The 20,532-nt window shown below is 36.0% G+C and overlaps 1 protein-coding gene across 2 annotated transcripts in view; it reads left to right on the forward strand.

The window, feature by feature from the left end:
• Nucleotides 1-10,878, forward strand: part of CACNA2D1 (calcium voltage-gated channel auxiliary subunit alpha2delta 1) — a 491,057-nt gene extending 480,179 nt beyond the window's left edge. For both annotated transcript variants that reach the window (XM_032402277.1, XM_032402278.1), the window contains exon 39: nt 6,742-10,878. In XM_032402277.1, coding sequence (XP_032258168.1) covers nt 6,742-6,858 — 117 coding nt within the window. In that variant the 3' untranslated portion in view covers nt 6,859-10,878. The remainder of the gene's footprint in view (nt 1-6,741) is intronic.
• Nucleotides 10,879-20,532: the final 9,654 nt, after the last annotated feature.

Consider the following 20,532-nt stretch of genomic DNA (forward strand, 5'->3'; position numbering starts at 1 on the left):
GAAATACACTGAACCAAAACTAATTGGGAAGTAGCAAAGTAGTTCTAAGAGGAAAGTTTACAGTGATAAACACCTATATTCAGAATAGAGAATGATCTCAAATTTACACAAGGATTAAGAGCAAACTAAGACCAATGCTAGAAGGCAGGAAATAACAAAGATCATGACAGAAACAAATGAAATAGAAACTAAAAAGACAATAGAAAAGATCAGTGGAACTAAGAGCTGGTTTTTTGAGAAGATAAAATGGACAAAACTTCAGCTAGACTTACAAAAAAGGAGGATTAAAATTAAAAAACTAGAAATGAAAGAAGAGACATCAAAATTGATACCACAGAAATATAAAGTATCCTAAGAGACTACTATAAAAATTACATAGCAAAAATTGGAAAATCTAGAAGAAATTGATAAATTCCTAAAAACATGTAGCCTGAAACATTTCTTCTATTCATGAAGAAATAGAATATCTGAACATACCAGTTACTAGTAAGGCAACTGAATCAGCTCTCAAAAACCTCCCAACAACCAAAAGCCCAGGACCAGACAGCTTCACTGGTGAATCCTACCAAACATTCAAAGAAGAATACCAATCCCTCTCAAACTCTTCCAAAAAATAACAGAGGGAACACTTTCAAATTCATTTTACAAAGCCAGCCTTACCATAATATCAAAACCAGACAAGGACACCACAAGATTAAAAAATTCCAAGCCAATTTCTTTGAGGAACCTAGATGTAAAAAAACCTCAACAAAATGTTAGCAAACTGAATTCAACAATCCAGGAGCATATTCCATGATCAAGTGGGATTTATCACAAGGATGCAAGGACAGTTCAACATTGACAAATCAACCAATGTGATACACCCTATTAACAAGGTGAAGGATAAAAATCGTATGATCTCAATAAATGCAGAGATAGCACTTGCAAAATTTAACATCCATTTTGATAAAAACTCTTAACAAATTTGGTATAAAAGGTATATACCTCAACACAATAAAGGCCCACAACTAATATCATGAACAAGACAAGGATGTCTAGGAATAAATTGAACCAAGGAGGAAGACGACGTGTACACTAAAAACTATAACATAAAATTGAAGACACAAATAAATAGGAAGATAATTCAGTGCTCATGAATTAGAATTATTATTGTTAAAACGTTCATACCATCCAAAGCAATCTACAGTTTCACTGCAATTTGTATCAAAATTTCAGTGACATTTTTTACTGAAATATAACAAAGAATTCTAAAATATGTGTGAAACCACAAAACCCTAATAGCCAAAGCAGTCTTGAGCAACAAGAACAAAGCGGGAGCCATCACACTTTCTTGATTTCTAACTATATTATGTAAATACAGTAATCAAACAGTGGTACTGGCGCGTGCGCGCGCACACACACACACACACACACATCAATAGAACAAAATAGCCCAGAAGTAAACCCATGTATATATGTTCAATTAATTCATGACAAAGGAGCCAAGAACATACCATGGGGAAAGGACGGTCGCTTTGATACATACTACTGGGAACGGCCACACCCAAGAGAATAAAACTGGACCACTATCTTACACCATACACAAAAACCAACTGAAAATGTGTTAACTACTTGAGCTTAAGACTTGAAACAGTAAAACTCCCAGAAGAAAACCTAGGAAGTAAACTCGTTGACATTAGTTTTGGCAAGATTGTTTTTTTTCTAATTTTACACCAAAGGCAAAAATAAACATGGGACTACATCAAAGTTAAAAGCTTCTGACAGCAAGGGAGACCAATTGAAAGGCAGTCCATGAAATGGGAGGAATTACTTGCAATTCATGTTGTGATAAGAGGCCACTATCCCAAATATACAGAGAAATCCTACAACTCAGTATTAAAAGGAATCTGATTAATGAATGGACAGAAGATCTGAATAGAATTTTCCCAAAGCCATCTAGGTGGCCAACAGGTAGAGGCATGCCTTGTTTTACCATACTTTGCTTTATTGCACTTTACAGATACTGCAGTTTTTTGTTTTTCTTCAAATTGAAGTTTGTGGCAACCCTGCATTAAGCAATTGTACTTGTGTCATTTTTTTCAACAGCATTTGCTCACTTTTGTCTTTCTGTCACGTTTTGATAGTTTTCACAATAATTCAAACTTTTTCACTATAATTATATTTGTTGAGGTGATCTGTGATCTTTGATATTACCATTGTAAGTGCTTTGGGGCACCATAAACCACACCCATCTAAGACGACAAACTTACTTTGTGTGTTCTGAATGCTCTACAGACCAGCCATTTCCCCATCCTTTTTTCTCTCCTGGGGCCTTCCTATTCCCTGAGATGAAATGATAATTGAAATTAGGCCATTTAATAACCCTGCAATGGCCTCTAAGTGTTCAAGTGAAAGGCAGAGTCACATGTCTCTCACCTTAAATCAAAAGATAGACATGATTAAGCTTAGTGAGGAAGGCATTTCAAAGGCCAACATAGGCTGAAAGCTAGGCCCCTTGCACCAAACATTTGGTCAAGGTGTGAATGCAAAGGGGAAGTTCTTGAAGGAAATTAAAAGTGCTATTCCAGTGAATACACAAATGATAAGAAAGTCAAACAGCCTTATAGCTGACGTGGAGAAAGTTTCAGTGGTCTGGATAGGAGATCAAATCAGCCACAACATTGCCTAAGCCAAAGCCTAATCCACAGCAAGGCCCTAATTCTCTCCATTTCTATGAAAGCCGAGAGAGGTGAGGAAGCTGCAAAAGAAAAGTTTAAAGCTAGCAGAGGTTAGTTCATGAGATTAAAGCAAAGAAGCCAGCTGCAGAACATAACAGTATAAGGTAAAGCAGCAAGTTATCCAGATCTACTGAGGTAACCCATGAAAGTGGGTACACTAGGCTGCAGGTTTCTTTTTTTAATTTTTTAATTTCCATTAATTACCATATAGTGTATTACTAGTTTCAGAGGTAGAGTTAAGTGATTCATCGGTTGCATATAATAACTGGTGCTCATTACATCACGTGCCCTCCTTAATGCCCATCACCCAGTTACCTCATCCCCCCACCCACCTCCCCTCCAGCAACCTCTTAACTATAGGAAACAAACTGAGGGTTGCAACAGGTTTTCAATGTAGATGAACCAGCCTTCCATTGGAAAAAGGTGTCATCTATAGAGTTCTTTCATAGCTTGAGATGAGAAGTCACTACCCATCTTCAAAGGACAGACTGTCTCTCTTGTTAGGGGCTAATGAGCTGGTGACTTTAAGTTGAAGTCAGTGCTCATTGACCATTCTGAAAATCCCAGGGATTTTCAGTCTACTCTGCCTGTGCTGTAGCAATGGAACAACAAGGCTTGGATGACAGCACATGACAACACGGTTTAGTGAACATTTGAAGCCCACTGTTGAGACCTACTACTGAGGCGGGGGAGAAATTCCTTTCAAAATGTGACCGCTTATTGAGAATACACCTGGTTGATTCCAACCGTCATGAATGACTGTGAGGGGTTCAAAACTGCAGTAGAGGAACTAACTGCAGATGGGGTGGAAATGGCAGGAGAACTAGAATTAACAAGTGGAGCCTGAAGATGTGACTGACTCTCTGCAATCTCACAATAAAACTTGAATGGTTGAAGAGTTGCTTCTTCTGGAAGAGCAAAGAAAGTGGTTTCTGGAGATAGAATCTACTCCTGGTGAAAAAGCTGCGGATATTGTTGAAATGACAACAGAGGAGTTAGAATATTACATAAACTTAGTCGATCGAGCAGTGACAGGGTTTGAGAGGATTGACAGAGAGATTGTTGTGAAAGAGTCAGTCAATGTAGCAAACTCATTGTTGTCTTACTTTAAGAAATGGCCACGGCCACCCTGTCTTCAGCAACCACCACCCTGACCAGTCAGCAGCCATCAACAATCGAGGCAAGACCCTCAAACAAGAAAAAAAAAAAAAAAAAGACTCACTGAAAACCCAGATGATGGTTAGCATTTATCACTAAAGTATTTTTTAAATTAAAGTATATACTTTTTTAGACATAATGCTATTATACACTTAAGAGACAACAGTATGGTATAAACATAACTTTTATATGCACTAGGAAACCAAAACATTATTCTGACTTGCTTTATTGAGATATTCCCTTTATTGAATATCTGCACCTGGAACTGAACCTGCAGTATATCCAAGGTATGTCTGTACAGGAAGGAGGTTCAGCATCACTTAGCAGAGACACGCACATCAAAACTTAAAGGAGATATCACTTCACACCTTCTAGAATAGCTATCATCAAAAAGACAAGAGATAACCATTGCTGGCAAGGATGGGGAGAAAGGGAATCCTCTGTGTTAATGGTGGGAATGTTAATTGGTACAACCACTATGAAAAACTGGTATGGGGGTTCCTCAAAAATTAAAAATACAACTACTGTATGAATTGGCAATTATAGGTATTCATTTGAAGAAAATGAAAACATTAGAAAAGATATATGCACCCCTATGTTCATTGCAGCATTTTTTTCAATAGCCAAGATACAGAAACAACCTGTGTCCATCAACAGAGGAATGGATAAAGAAGTGGTATGTAGATAGATAGAAGGACACCCAGCCATTTTTGACAACCGTGTTGGACCTTGAGGGCATTATGCTACATGAAACAAGCAAGACGAAGACAAATAGTGCATGACATCACTTATATGTGGATTCTATTAAAAAAAAAAAAATCAAACTCATAGAAACCAAGAGCAGAAAAGGAGTTGTCAGTAGCTGGGGGGGAGGTAGGGAGAGGTTGGCAAAAGGATACAAACTTTCGGCTATAATATGAGTAGTCTGGGGATCTAATAAAATGTGATTATATTTGATTATACTGTAGAATTGAAATCTGCCAAGAGAGTAAAACTTAAATATCCTCACCAATGGGGGGAAAATGATAAATATGTGGATAATGGACATGTTAATTATCTTGGGTGGGGTAACCTTTCACCATGTCTACCAATCACCTAAATATATACCTTAAATATCTTACAGTTTTGTCTATTAAAACTAAAAGTTAAAATTTTTAAAGCAAAATGAAAAAACACAAGGAAAAATCATTTCATATTAAAAAGGACAAAATTATAAGTTATTAACAAATTAATGGAATTTAAAGCTATAGGACTAGATTAGATTACCTAGGAAGAAAGTATAAATAAAAAGAGAGAAGTAATTTCTGGAAGTCTATCATGTAGAGAGCAAGAAGAGAAGCAGGTTGAGCTAAAGAGAGTAAGATGAACCCAAAACAAGTTTGGAGGAAACCAGATGTGTTGGGCAAATGTACATGGGAAGATATTTTAAGGGGAGAATGTTGTACATTACCAAATGCTCCTGAAAAGTAAAATAAGATGAGGACCAAGAATGGATCATCATTTCATGCTACTCTTTAGATTTAGGAGCTAGCTTTTGAAAAATAAACTTTTTCTTAATAGATTCTTTTGTTTCTTTCAGACTTCTCTTTAACAAACAGAAGTGTTCTGCCTCAAAAATGCAGCTCAAGAAAGAAATTTTATTTATTTACTGGGTGGCAGGCACTGTATTAAACCCTTGTGAGGAAAACAAGCCAACGTTCTCTTCTCTGCAAGCTCAGAGTCTTTGGAAAATCATTCTGAACATTTTATTTACTTACATAACCTATTATTTTGATTATTGGATGATGAACCTTGGCATAGTGAATTTTTTTAAAAGCCTCATATCTACATCTACTTATTTTCCTAAACATCTTTAATGAAATTCAGTAATTAAAAGAAATCAAAGGATGTAGAAAATGTTACAAAACACAGAACCTAGGAATAAAAGATAAAGGATAATTTTGCATTTAAAGGAACTTAATGAGCTACTATGAGACAATGGGGGGTCCAAATAGGTATATCAGTTGTTTATATTTCATAGTTCTGTAAGTCAAACAAATGTCTCTTAATATCTTAGCTCTTTATTTTGAGTATGTTTTTAGAGTGACTTTTCATGTATGATTCAAATACGTTATTCTTTATTTTACTTTTGGTGAAGGTCTAGATGCTACATGTGCAGCGTGGTGTGTTCACCTTTGAAACTAGACATAAAGGATATGGAAAAGAGAGAAGATCATTCCTCACATTGATTTTACCAGTCCCAAACTTTGCCTTATTGAGCATAATTCTTGAGAATTATAAAACCTACAATTTTACATTTACTCCTTATTCCTATAAATATGTAGGAATATCTGATACTGTGAAAGTTTTTTTTTTTAATTCAGCAACTGGTATATTAGTCAAAACAGCATTTATTATTCAAGTATTTTCTTTCTTAACCATCAGAATCTGCAATTCAAAATTTAAAGCATTCTTGAAATGGTACTAGGGAAATCGCTTTATTCAAAATTGCTGAACCATAAGATCTAGGGTAATGTAATTTATTTGGATTCAAATTAAAACCATTTTATCAGGGGCGCCTGGGTGGCTCAGTTGGTTAGGCGACTGCCTTCGGCTCAGGTCATGGTCCTGGAGTCCCGGGATCGAGTCCCACATCAGGCTCCCTGCTCGGCGGGGAGTCTGCTTCTCCCTCTGACCCTCCTCCCTCTCATGCTCTCTGTCTCTCGTTCTCTGTCTCTCAAATAAATAAATAAAATCTTTAAAAAAAAAAAAAAAAAAAAAACCATTTTATCAGGTGAGTTCAGAAGTGGACTAAACACGGGTGCTCTGATAGAGGGCTCAGTAAGTATTTCTTCAGGATTTTTCTTTCTCCTTTTCTTTCCAACAGGAGGATTATACTGACTGTGGTGGTGTTTCTGGATTGAATCCCTCCCTGTGGTCCATCATCGGCGTCCAGTTTCTACTACTTTGGCTTTTATCTGGCAGCAGACACTGCCAGTTATGACCTTCTAAAACTCAGTCTGCGTAATTAAACTCCAGACCCTGCCAAAACACGAGGCCTCAGTTGCGTTAAGATAGGGTCAACTGTGGAATGAGCAGAACACGAGCTGGGCCCACACCATGGCTAAATCGAAGGCAGGGACGCATATGGCCCCACTGGCTGCATGTCAGGGTCTCAGATCCTTACACTTGTGTGAATGCTGCATCATCTATGTCAACATCAAAGCAAAACCCTATACACGCTCTATTGGAAAATTGGAGAGTTTGTTGTTTGCGTTGTTGGTGATTATATGTAAAAGGGCTCCCCACACTGTTTATGAATCATACAAATTGTCTTGACCTTGACCTGGAATTTTGACTTGCTGCAATTCTTGTTCTTTTACCAAGAAAATCTCTAAAGGGAAAAAAAAAAAAAAAGGAGTTACTTTTGCCCTCACGTATTCTTCTGTTAAAAATTATTTCCTGCTTTGAGTAGTTATTGAAAAACAAAAGAGAGAGAGATTGATGTAATCTGTTGAAATAGAAATAATGGCTAACTTTCTATGGAAAGAAATTTGCCATAAATAAAATGCCTTATGAAGAGTGGCTTCTCTGCCAAAATAGGAACACAAATGACCAGTTAAGTTTTGCTGGGGTGATGAATCGGTGTTTGAAAACAATAACTAAGAAACTATTAAACTAAAGGTGCTTGAAGATGCAATTTGAACATGTGACATGTTTCCTCATAAATGTAAGCCCTGAATCAGTGCTTCGATGTAATGTTTCTTTTTGTTCCCAGTAAAGTTATGTAGTGCTAGCCAGATATTTCAAAATGCTCTAAGAGAAGCTTGTGGGGGGGGAGGGGAAAATGTTTTTTCTTGTGATAAATGAACTTTGGTTACCAAGGGTATTTTGCATGATGCTGCCGCTATTTTAACTTTCGGTTTGTTTTTCTCTTACTGTAGAGTATAGTCCTTTGAAAAGTTAACCGAGTGACATTATTGTTATGTAAGACTCTGAACCTTGCAGTGTAATGCACTTAAGTCATCCTTAAAAATGTCATTAAATTACTCTGAATATACTGTGCAATGTCAATGCCGAATGACTGGCATAGGTAAATGGTGAAATGGGCTAACGGATTTTATACAGACTCGTGCTTTTGCCTGAAAACCTATGTACAGATATTTTAAGTACATAAATCAGATTTGACACATTTATTTTTTGAAGAGTCCATATACGTTCTCGATGAAGATTCACACTAGGTTTCCTCTTTGTTCGTTTGAATAGTAGCACATACACTCCAGACGTTTCTGCCGCTGCTGCTTTTCTCCATCCATTGTAAAGGGTATATGATCACTTGACCAAAATTTCCATGCAGTTTGATGAGGGTTTTATAATATCTGAACAAATAGGAAACCTTGAATCTGTATGTATGCACATGAACACTTGATTGTGAATAATCAGAATTGTTTTTATACAGCCTCATTGGTGAAAATGATTAGTGTAGTGAATGGGATATTTCATTATAGACTGATATGCTAGATTATTATTTATGCTTTTAAAAATAATTTGCAGGAGTCAACAGTGTTTGAAGAAAGGGTAAAAACTATGGATGTGTAATTCTAGTTCAAGTGAGTAATTCTGCCGAAGGCTGGAAGTATACAGATATTTTTTATGGCGAAATGCCTTTGTTATTTTGAACATGCCAAGTATTGGTGTGTGTATATGCTGGACATTTTCTTATACATCCTTTTTAAGTCAATATCTTACTAACATTATCCAGCATGCTTTATTATGCTCCGCGTATCAAAGACGTAACCACGTCTTTGGCGTAGTTTAAAAGATGTTTGTTTTGTTTTCAGCTTTGCACACATTTGTAACTCCCTCCCACCACCCATATGCCCTAGGAACCATTTGTGTATATTTCCTTATTTAAACTATTTTTTATTTAAAAACGGGGGTGGGTGGGAGTGGAATCATTTTGCCAGCTATTGTGCTAAGAGTTGACATCAGTTACCATTTCTAACGCATCGTTGTGATTTTGTAGTCTCATTTGTACCTGGTATTGACATTTTAGAAAACACCAAAGTGATTAAAAAAAAAAAATATATATATATATATATACACGGAACTTCTCACTCTAGTGACACTATGTTTAAATCATGTTGTTTGTTGATTACATATTTAAACCTTACTGTTACCTTTTGCTAGACTATTTTAAATCATGAAAGTGTTGGGAAGGGGATATCAAAATATAAAATTATGTTAGTTCGTGTGTATATATGATGCACATTAAAACAACTGAATTGCTTCCAGCATACAACAAACTACCTTAAAATTATCTTTAAAATCTATTAAATATATTTTCGTGGCTAATGTCACTGAAATAGTATGTTTTCATCAAGTACGTTACTGTTGCATTGATCACAGTTAAACTTGGCGTCTCTTGGCAGGGTCCTGTTGATTCCATTTGCCATCAAAATATATTTACATGCACGAGTCTTGCTATGATCCTTGATTTTCTGTTATAAAATAAACCTATACTATGAGAACCATGTACTTGGTAATAAATTGGGTAAGAACGTGCTTTCTGACTAAAAATTGTTCTCATGCCTAATACTAGTCTTCATACTCTTAGCATTTTTTTAAAGACAGTAACACTCATCCCATCAAATTGTTATGTTTAATTTAGGATTTTTCTGTGAGTTCTAATTTTTGACAAGACCTTAAATTATAGCCTGTTATAAATATTGATTTTCAAAGACTAAACGATCGAGAGAAAAAAGCTTTTAAACTCTTTGGCTTCTTTCATTTTTGCTCTACTCATCCAGTTTAATGTAGTTTGTCACCAAAACAAAATCAAAGTAAGTCTTACATTGGTGTTGAGTAACAGGAATGACTTTTACATTAATGGTTTCTTTATATTTTCTTCATTTGAACAACCAGCATTACTGCCAAACACCAATCGTGGTCCATATTTGTAACAGGTTTTTAACATGACATAGTTAGCAAGTTTGATTGAAGAGATTTTTAGGTCCTGGGCCTATAAGATTTTAGTATGATCTTTTTTCATGTTTCTAATGCTTGAGGCGTTATTGCTTTACTTGGGAAAAAAAAAACACAAAACAAAACAGTGTTGCTGCCATTTGTAAGTTTTCCTGGAATATTCCTTTTATTAACTTTAAAACTGGCCTTACTGGGTTCAAATAGGCAGTATCCCTTTTAAGTGACCTTTGCAACCCAAGTGTTACTTGCTTATTTGATGCTCTCTTCTATTTTATGTCTCATTTAAATCTTTCTCTCCACCAAAGCGTAAATTCTGTGTCTTAATTTAAAACTCTGAACTATTCCATTAATCGTTAGTTAACATTAAAATATCTAGAGGTAGACAGTTTGACCTTGTGAAACAAAGTGAGCGCTGTGATTTTTTCAAGTGTAGAATAGAATGATGGTTTCACTTGCCCCCAACTTGAAATATTTTATTCCTATGTAGAACTTGTGTTGTTTTCCCATTAGCAGAATGCTAATATTGCTAATATTCCATGTATATTTCTGTAAAGAGCAAATCAATACAACAGACGTATCAAGTGTTGAATAAATTCCAGAATTTCAAAGACTCAGACAACCCTTAGCAAGAGTTTCCTCTACCTTATTTCTAGTTCATGTAATTAACTCAGAGAAATTCCACTGAGACTAATGGGATACTGTCTTGTATAGATGCCAGTTGAGTTTACAGTGTGACCTGACAAAGCTGTCTTTTTTGTTGTGCCGTATGATTGTTGGATCATGCTTTTTAGGGATACTTTTATTGAAATGCTCAGTGTGCATCCATGCAAAAGGCCAATTGGCTTTGTGAACAAAAGATCTTTTCTCCCCTTTATTATGTTCTCTTGACACTTTTGTGGAAATTAACTAGCCTGATAAAAAAAGTTTTGTAAAAATTTGTATAATACTGTTATAAAAATATTTATAATCCCAGAAAATGTTGTGTTAAATCTTGTGCAAAAACAGTATATTCAGAATAAAAGTTTATCATTTAAAGTCACCAGTTTGGATTATTTAATCACATAAAATCCAGTTGAAAGAGACAGAAGTTATTGTCATAAATATATATTTTACTCAGTCCTTCCCTTGGAGACCATTCAAAGTAGTGAAATAAAACTTGGGATTAGGAAAGTGCTTTTACGATCACAAACCTCAACTCACAAACAAATGTGCTTGCAACTCCTTTTCTAGCTCTCACCCTTTACATGTGGTTTTTGCCACCAAGGCACTTAGGAAGTTATTAATTCAGACTTTGGGCTTCTGTTAAAAAAAAAAAAAAAAATCCCCAGCAGAAATAAAAATGTTTCCACGTTCCTTTAAAACCTTGGGAAAATAGTTCTAAAGAGACAAAGTTAGAATATTTAAAATGTTAGTGTATCTTTTATACATCTGACTTTTAAATATTTCTCCTAGCTACTTTATAGCAACAGCAGCTAAAAAATTGAGGTCTAGTGTAAAGAATTAAGGAAAAAAAAAAAAACTGTTAGCTTTCTTTTACATTTATATCAGCTTGTAACCTGCCCTCGTATGCTCACCCAATAAATACATTAATGAGCCTGATACTGTGTGGAATCTAGTATAATGTAGGCCTGCTTTTCTTTCTGGGGACTCTCGTAAGAGAACACAAATTGCTACACGTGGGAGGAAGGCAGTATGTGAGTACCAACGATGGTGATTACTGGAAGAGCCGACCTCCAGTTTCTGATCAAGGCATTTTAACAGGAAAAAGCCTACATAAAAGTGTAAGGTGGATAACATTTGTTTTTTAAACATCTGGCTTCATTTTGTACCAATTTATCTCCTCAATCAATCCTCTTACTCCCCAGACACCCTCATTTCCTCTATCAATCATCTTGAACCCATCTCCACCTCTTCCCTTGGGACCTTGCTTCATCAATTCTCCTTCCTCAAGCATATTCAGTCTCCCCTTTCTGCAGGCTTACTGCTTTCTGCCTTGCAAACACATTGAGAACACCTCCATTTAAAACAAAAATTAAACATCCACTGTTGCCTCTTATCCCTATTACTTCTCAGAGTTGTAAACCTAGGATTAAAATAGTCCTTTGCACATCCACAGTCTTCTGAAAGTCAACTCAACTGGGACTCAATACTCAAGGGGGCCTTAGATTTTTAGATCTGAAAGGCTTATTACCTCTGACCTTTAGTTTTGGGCTACTACCACTGGAAAATTTAAGTTACTGGTATGAGGTCCTAATAAATTCAAGGTATTGGGCATTTCTTTTTTTGTTTATAATCAATTAATTAACATAGTGTGTTACTAGTTTCAGAGGTAGAGGTCAGTGATTCATCAGTTGCATATAACACCCAGTGCTCATTACATCATGTGCCCTCCTTAAGGCCCATCACCCAGTCACCCCATCCCCCCATCCCCCTCACCCTCCTCCACCAATTTCTTAATGCTCAAAGGCTTTGTATCTTAAAGTGGAGTTATTCACAGAGCCCCTACATCATTTTCTATAAATTGATATACAATCAACAATGCTGTTTATTTAATGTTTTTTTAATGGACCCTACTTTTTTATTTTTTTAAGATTTTATTTATTTGAGAGAGAGAGAGAGAGAATGAGCAGGGAAAGGGGCAGAGGGAGATGGAGAAGTAGACTCCCCACTGAGCAAGGAGCCTGATGTGGGACTTGATCCCAGGAGCCTGGGATCATGACCTGAGCCTAAGGCAGATGCTTACCCGACTGAGTCATCCAGATGCCCCATGGACCCTATCTTTTTTAAATAAATATTTTTAAGAAGAAAATTTACTATCACTGCCATAATTGGGAAACGAATATAATTTGCCACAATTAGTAGTTAAGGCCACAGGTTCCTATTATAGTGAAAAGAAATCCATAAAAATCAGCACATACCACTGTCAAATGTGCTAAATTTAACATAACACATCTTCAACACGCTTATTGAAATGATAGATTAGGTAGTTTTTGTATTTCTGTCACTAACGTTTTAAAGTGTGAACCTAGACTCAAACATCTGACTATAAATTGTAATTATTAATACATTAAAAAATACAGGGTCGCCATGAGAACTAAATGATACATAATTACTGTAAATGACTTAGCATAAGGCCCAGCATGGCGTGAGCACTCAACAATGCCATCCATTAGTATTACGAGTCATCACAATCATCTTCCTGATCATCATAGTCATCATTTTGGGCTGGAGCTTTTAAGACCCTAATTATTTTCCTGATTTGCCATTTGAAACTTTACTCATTTTTCAACTGAAGTGTTAGAACCTTACATAGATTAAAATAACAAAAATAGTCCCTTCCCTTATAGAACTACTACTGGCTGGGAATATTGAAAATTTACTGAGCACTGACAATAGATGAGGAAAGTGCTAGGATATAAGAAATACATAGCACTATGGGAACTGACAGTAGGATAACCTGGCAAGAAGGAGCTGGCCAGAGAAGTCTGCCATGATTTCAAGCTGAGGCAAGGCAGTCGCAGTACTGGGACAAAGAGAGCGAAGTGTGTGAACGCTGAGAAGTGCATTCAAGGCACTGGAAGGTGCTGAGTATTGACACTCAGGCTGGCTTACGGTGTACGTGATGAGTCTGCAGAGACAAAGGGCCAGAGATTGGAGTCCTCTCTAGAACACATGGCGGCGGGATGGGAGCTGGAGGGTGTTAGGCATTTGGAAGCTGCTGCCAACTTTTAAGCAGAGAACAGTATGATCACATTTGCATTTCAGGAAGCCCACTCTGGATGAAATGTGGGTTAGTGGTAGAAGAACATCTATAGACAGGAGACCAGTTGAGACTATTGTCAAGATGAGAAATTTGTTGATTGGCACAGCAGACTCGATGGATAAAAGTGGCCCAATTTTAGCAATATTTAGAAGGGAAAAGGGAGAGAACTTCATGATTCACCTGTTGATGATTCACTGTTGGACAAAATTTAGAATGACTCCCAGGGTTCCGAAGTTTAATTGTGGGGAGTTGTGCAATCCCCCAAGGTAGGGAACATCGGAGGGTCCTAGGGGCAGGGATGAGATAGGCAGGACAAGTCCAAAGGAGCAATTGAGAACCTGAACTTCAGAGCAATGAGACTGAATTCATTGTAAATGAGCTTCTGTACAGGGCTGATGATACAAAGAAAAAATAGGGTCTCTGCCACCCAGCAATATATACGCCAGGATAATGATTCTTAACACTAAATCATTTAAAACTCTTATTGGAGGTTTTCCTGATCCGTTTTGCTTTGGCTTAAACACGGATTGATACCCAGAACCTACTCTAACTCAGAATCTCAGGCGTTTTCACTGTGCAGCCAGAATTACACTGCTGGGGGCAGCTTAGACCACAGATGTGACAGTTCTCATGTAGGGAATTTCTGAATTCTACTTTATGAAACCCTATTTAGATGCCAGTTATTTGTTCCATTTTAAATAATCCCCCTTTTTTGAACATGTGTTTTGAAACACACCTACGATCTTAGCTCAACTGCAGTATTTGTGAGGACCGTATTTTTTTTTTTTTAAAGATTTTACGTATTTGAAAAAGAAGGAGAGAGCACGTGCACACGAGTAGGGTGAGGGGGCTCGATCTAGGATCCTGAGATCATGACCTGAGCGAAAGGTAGACGCTTAATTGACTAAAACACCCAGGTGCCCCAAACACTGTATTTCTTAATGTTTGATTTTTTCTCTTTGGATCCAGGTTATATAGCTGTACATAGAATATCAATAAAGTGTTCATCAATTGTGATTGATAATCAGGATCCATGATTAGAACAATTCCTACTATAGGAGATTCTATTCCCTTTTAAGTCACATTAACAATATCAAATGTTTTGTACAGTTGAACCACAGATTTTGTATAAATAGTATTAGAGAACTTTGCTGATCAGGCTCATTCTTATGGCAAAGGACACTGCAAGTTAGAAAAAAAAATTGTATTACTTGACAATCCAGTTTCTATACAGATTTTATTTAATAATGGCTATTCCTTAATAAAGAGCTAATCAAGCCTTTAAAAAAACTCACTTAAATGAGGAGTATTTCTGATTGATTTCAGACTGCCTATCCATCTTAATCCACAGAATCTCAAAAAAATCTGACTGAGGCAAGGGGCCATGTGATACATGGTAGAGAGTCCAGGCAGCAGACTGCCTGGGTCCACATCCCAGCTTCCCAGTTTGGGCATATTTTGTCATCTCTTTCTCTCCCATCAGTCTAATTTACACTACTGACTCCACAAATATTTGTATATAAACACAATGATAATAGTTACTATCTAATAGTTGCTCATGCCTCTATTTCTTATCTGAGAAACTCAGTAAGTCTGACGCTGATGATTTCAACTTTAGAAAAACTTGGCATCAACTGAGGGTTGCTGGAGTGGAAGGAGGTGGGTGGGGGATGGGCTAAATGGGTGATGGGGATTAAGGAGGGCACCTGTTGTGATGTGTTGTGATGAGTGTTATATGTAAATGGTGAACCACTAAATTCTCTTGAAACTAATATTATACTATATGTTAACTAGAATTAAAAAAAACAACTTGAAAACATCAAAAAAGAAAGTAAAATAAACAAGAAAAACTTGATATCAAGAGGATTCCTAAGTTGTGAAGAATATTGCCAGAACTTCAAATTAGTTATTCTTCTAGGCACTAGGGATACGATAACAATGATGAGAAATACAAACACAACACAAGCTGTAGGAGAGCATAGGGAGAGCATTCATCCAAAAAAAAAAAAAAAATCATGTAAATAAACATATTACTAACTCTAAAAAAACACTTTGCAATTAAAGATCTTGGTAATTAAGAAGTGATGGCAAAGGGGAGAACAGAGCCTGATGGAAACTGCACTGGGTTTAAATGGAAGATCCAAACTGTCCTCAGTGTCTTCATCCAAATCTCAGAAACAATTAGACAAACCAATATCCCTGATATAGGTGCAAAAATTCCTAAAATAAGTATTAGTAAACTGAATGTAAGATATTAAAGGGACTATACACCATGACCAAGTGGGATTTATCCCTGGGATGCAAGGACACTTCAACATACACAAGTCAATAAAAGTAACACATTACATTAATACAATGAAAGATAAAACTCATATACTCATCTCAATAGATGCTGAAAAAGCATTTGACAAAATGCAATATATTCCGTGATAAAAACCTTGATGTATTGGGTATAGAAAGAATATATGTCAACATTATAAAGGCCATAAATTACAAATCCACAGCTAACATTATACTGGATGGAGAAAAATTGAAAGCTTTTATTCTAAGATCAGGAACAAAACTGCCCACTATCACCATAGTACTGGAAATTCTAGCTAGAATAATTATGCAAGAAAAAGAAATAAAAGATATCAAAATTGGAAAGGAAGAGCTAAAAGTACCTCTATTTGCAGATGATATGATTTTGTACATAGACAATCCCCAAGACTCCACAAAAACTCTTGCAACTAATCCATGATTTTAGTAAAGTTATAGTATATAAAATTAACATTCAGAATTGGTTGCATGGCTCTACACTGAAATGAAACAAGTGAAAATGAAATAAACTATGCCATTCATAAAAGTATCAAAAATACCTAGGAAAAACTTTCACCAAGGAAGTGACAGAACTGTATAACAAAAACCAAGCCTTTGCTGAAAGAAATCAAAGAAGACACAAACAAATGGAAAGACATACTGTGCCCATGGATTAAAAGAATATTGTTAAAATTTCCACAGTACCCAAAGCCATCTATAGATCCAACACAATCCCTATCAAAATAACAATGGAATTCTTCACATAAATAGAAAAACAATGCAAACTTTGTATAAAACCAGCAAAGACCCCACATAGCCAAAACAATCCTGAGGAAAAGAATATGGCTAGAGATATCACCATCCCTAATTTCAGACTCAATTATAAATCTACAATAAAAAAATAGTATGGAGGGGTGCCTGGGTAGTTCAGTCAGTTAAGCAGTCGACTCTTCATTTCAGCTCAGGTCATGATCTCAGGGGTCTGGAATCAAGCCCAAGGTCATAATCTCAGGGGCCTGGGATCAAGCTCCAGGTCAGGCTCCATGCTCAGCAGGGAGTCTGTCTAGGATTCTCTCTCCCTGTCCCTCCACCCCTCCCCCTGCTCATGCGCGCATACTTTCTCACTTTAAAATAAATAAATCTAAAGAAAAAAAGTATAGTACTGGCACAAAAATAGATACATAGACAACAGAACAAAATAGGGAACCCAGAACTAAACCCACACATGTACAGTCAACTAATATTCAGCAAGGGAGCCAAGAACACCCAATATGGAAATGATAGTCTCTTCAAAAAATGGTTTGGGAAAAACTGAACAAATACATGCAGAATAATAAAATTAGACACCTATCTTACACCACCCACAAAAATTAACTTGAAATCGATTAAAAATTTAAACATAACACCTGGTACCATAAAACCTTTTGAAGAAAACTTAGGAAAGAAACTCACCATTGGTCTCAGCAATGATTTGTTAGTTATAACAATAAGAGCACAAACAAAAGCAAAAATGAACAAATGAAACTGTATCAAACGTAAAACCTTTTGCATGGCAGAAGAAACAATAAAATGAAGTCAACCTACTGAATGGGAGAAAAGTTTTGTAAATCCTTTATCAGATAGGGGCTTGATATCCAAAATATATAAAGAACTCATACAACTCAATAGCAAGCAAGGAAGCAATAAATAAATAAAGTTTTTAAAATCTGATTTTAAAATGGGCAGAGGAAATAAATAGACACTTTTCCAAAGAAGACATCCAAATGGCCAGCAGGTACATGAAAAGATGCTCAAATCACCTATCACTGAGGAAATGCATATCAAAACCACAATGAGATAACTCACACTTTTTCAAATGGCTATTATCAAGAAGCAGGAGAGAAGTGTTGGCAAAGATGTGGAGAAGAAGGAACCCTCATGCACTGTTAAGTGGAATGTAAATTGGTGCAGCCACTATGGAAAACAATACAGAGGTTCCTCAAAATATTAAAAATAGATCTCCCATATGATCCATCAATTCCATTTCTGGGTATATACCCGAAGGAAACAAAGACAGGATATTTAGAGATATATGCACCCCCATGTTTCCTGCAACATTATTCATAATATCCAAGATATGGAAAAAACCTAAGTGTCCTTCAGTGGGTGAATAAAGATGTGTTAAATACAGCTGACCCTTGAATAACATGGATTGGAACTGCACAGGTCTACTTAGAAGTCAGTTTTTTATATAAATACAATGTAATACTATAAATATCTTTTTCTCTTATGATTATTTTAACTTTTTTCTCTAGTTTATTCTAGGAATACAGTATGTAATACATATAATATACAAAATATGTGTTGACTGTTATTGGTTAGGCTTTGTGGTTACCAATAGGCTATTCTGGGGAGTCAAAATTTATACACAGATTTTCAACTGCTTGGGATTTAGCACCCCCATGCCCACATTATTCAAGGGTCAGATGTATATACAATGGAATAGTATTCCACTGTGAGAAAAAAGGACATCCTGCCATTTGTGACAACATGGATGAACCTTGAGTACATTATGCTAAGTGAGAGAAGTCAGACAGAGAAAGACAAGTATTATAGGATATCATTTATACCAAACCTCAAAGAAGTAAGTCATTAACGGTGTTATCAATGGTCCTTGCTCAAACCAAGATGGCACAAGAATCTCAAGGCCACAAGCTTCCCAGTCAGTTCTCAATAAAAGACTGCCACTAAAAGCCCTCAGTGGCAATCCATTCGGGACCCTTCTCACTCTAGAGAGCTTTCTCTTTCCTTTCTGTTCTCACCTTCACTTAACAAACTTTCACTTCACTTCACATCAAAAAAAAAAAAAAAAGAATATCACTTATATGTGGAATTTAAAAATGCCAAACTTACAAGAACAGAAAATAAAATGGTGGTTACAGGAGATGGGGGTAGGGAGACAAGACAGATGTTTTTTAAGAGTACAAACCTTTAACAAGTAGCAAATAACTTCTGAAGATGAATGTACAAGATAGTGAATATAAGCAGTATTGTATTATAATCATGAAAATTCCTACAAGACTAGAACTTTATTCCAACCACTGAAAAGATAATTATGTAATGTGATAGAGGTACTAATTATTGATACAATGGCAATCATATTATAATATATAAATGTATCAAATTAACATGCTGTACACCTTAAATTTACACAATGTTATATGTCAAATGTATTTCAAATTTAAAAAGAGAATAAAAAATTAGACATCTGGAGCACTGTAGACATTGATGTAATGGTGAGGCAGATGGTGACGTTATTAGTTCTAGGAGAAACTGACTTCAAACAACAGTGTGGGCTGTGCAAGAAGGAACCCTGTTGCATTGATGGGCACATAGTCAAGTTCCTCCCAAGAAAAATGCATCCCCTATGTTTTTCTTTTTTTTCCTTTTATTGTAAATCTTCTTGAATTTGGTCTGTGCTTAATTATCACTTGATATACTACCATTTTTAGTTTGAGTTTCATTTCCGTTCCAATCTTCTGAAATTTCATCTCCACCTCTCCTCTAAAACTGCTTTTGATGATAGTCCAATCTCCATGTGTTCTTCCTGAAATCTTCTACCTTCTTAAAACTCAAGACCTCTTTGAGTTCCAGGGCTCCACTGTGTTTCTGTTCACTTTCTTCCTCTTTCTATTCTTTCTCAAGACCTTCCAATTCACCTGTCCCATAAGTATTGATATTTCTAGAGTTTCATCTTTAGTTCTATACTTATCTCACTTTCAAACTTTTACTATTCTGATTTCATTAAAAATGTGTCTTTGTTATTCTATGTGGTCCAAATTTCCAATTGCCACTGGATACTCATTCCTAGTTGTCTTAAATACATGCCAAGAAATTAACTTATTTCTCAATATATGCCCCTCCTTTTTGATTCTGCATTTTTTAAAATCCTGGTCAGAGAACCTAGTCACCTAAACTAGAATCTTCAGGGTCAAATTATCCAATTCTGACAAGCCTGCCTACTTCTTAAATGTCTCTTTCTTCCCTACAATTCCTCATGCCCAGTGCTACATTTTTTGCTTCAGACTTTCATCAAATCTTCCCCAATTTAAGTGGCTCCCAACTGGTTTCCCTATTTTGAGTTTTTTTTCCCACTTTAATCAATATCCCATGCTACTTTATTTTTATTAAACTTACCTCTTATGATATCTTTCCCATTTATTAACATTCAGTGGCTCTGCATTGTTTATTAAATAAAATATAAGGGACCCCTAAGTGGCTCAGTCAGTTAAGCATCTGGGATCAAGTCCCGCATCGGGCTCCTTGCTCAGCGGGGAGCCTGCTTCTCCCTCTGCCTGCCACTCCCCCTGCTTATGTTTCTCTCTTTCTCTCTCTGATAAATAATAAATAATAAACAAATAATAAATAAAATCTTTAAAAATGAATAAATAAATAACTTATAAACATATAAATGCCTCAGGAGAATAATATGATACCAATTACCAACTGACCTCTGCCTAAATCTGATCTTTTATTCTCCTCCCCTTTCCATCCCAACACGAAAAATTATAATTTTACCTTAAGCTTCACCAAAGAACCTATAGTTCTTCAAACATAACATGTTAATTTATGTTTCAGTGCCCATACACATGA

Source organism: Phoca vitulina, unplaced genomic scaffold, assembly GCF_004348235.1.
Source record: "Phoca vitulina isolate PV1807 unplaced genomic scaffold, GSC_HSeal_1.0 scaffold4, whole genome shotgun sequence".
In the NCBI taxonomy this organism is placed as follows: Eukaryota; Metazoa; Chordata; class Mammalia; order Carnivora; family Phocidae; genus Phoca; species Phoca vitulina.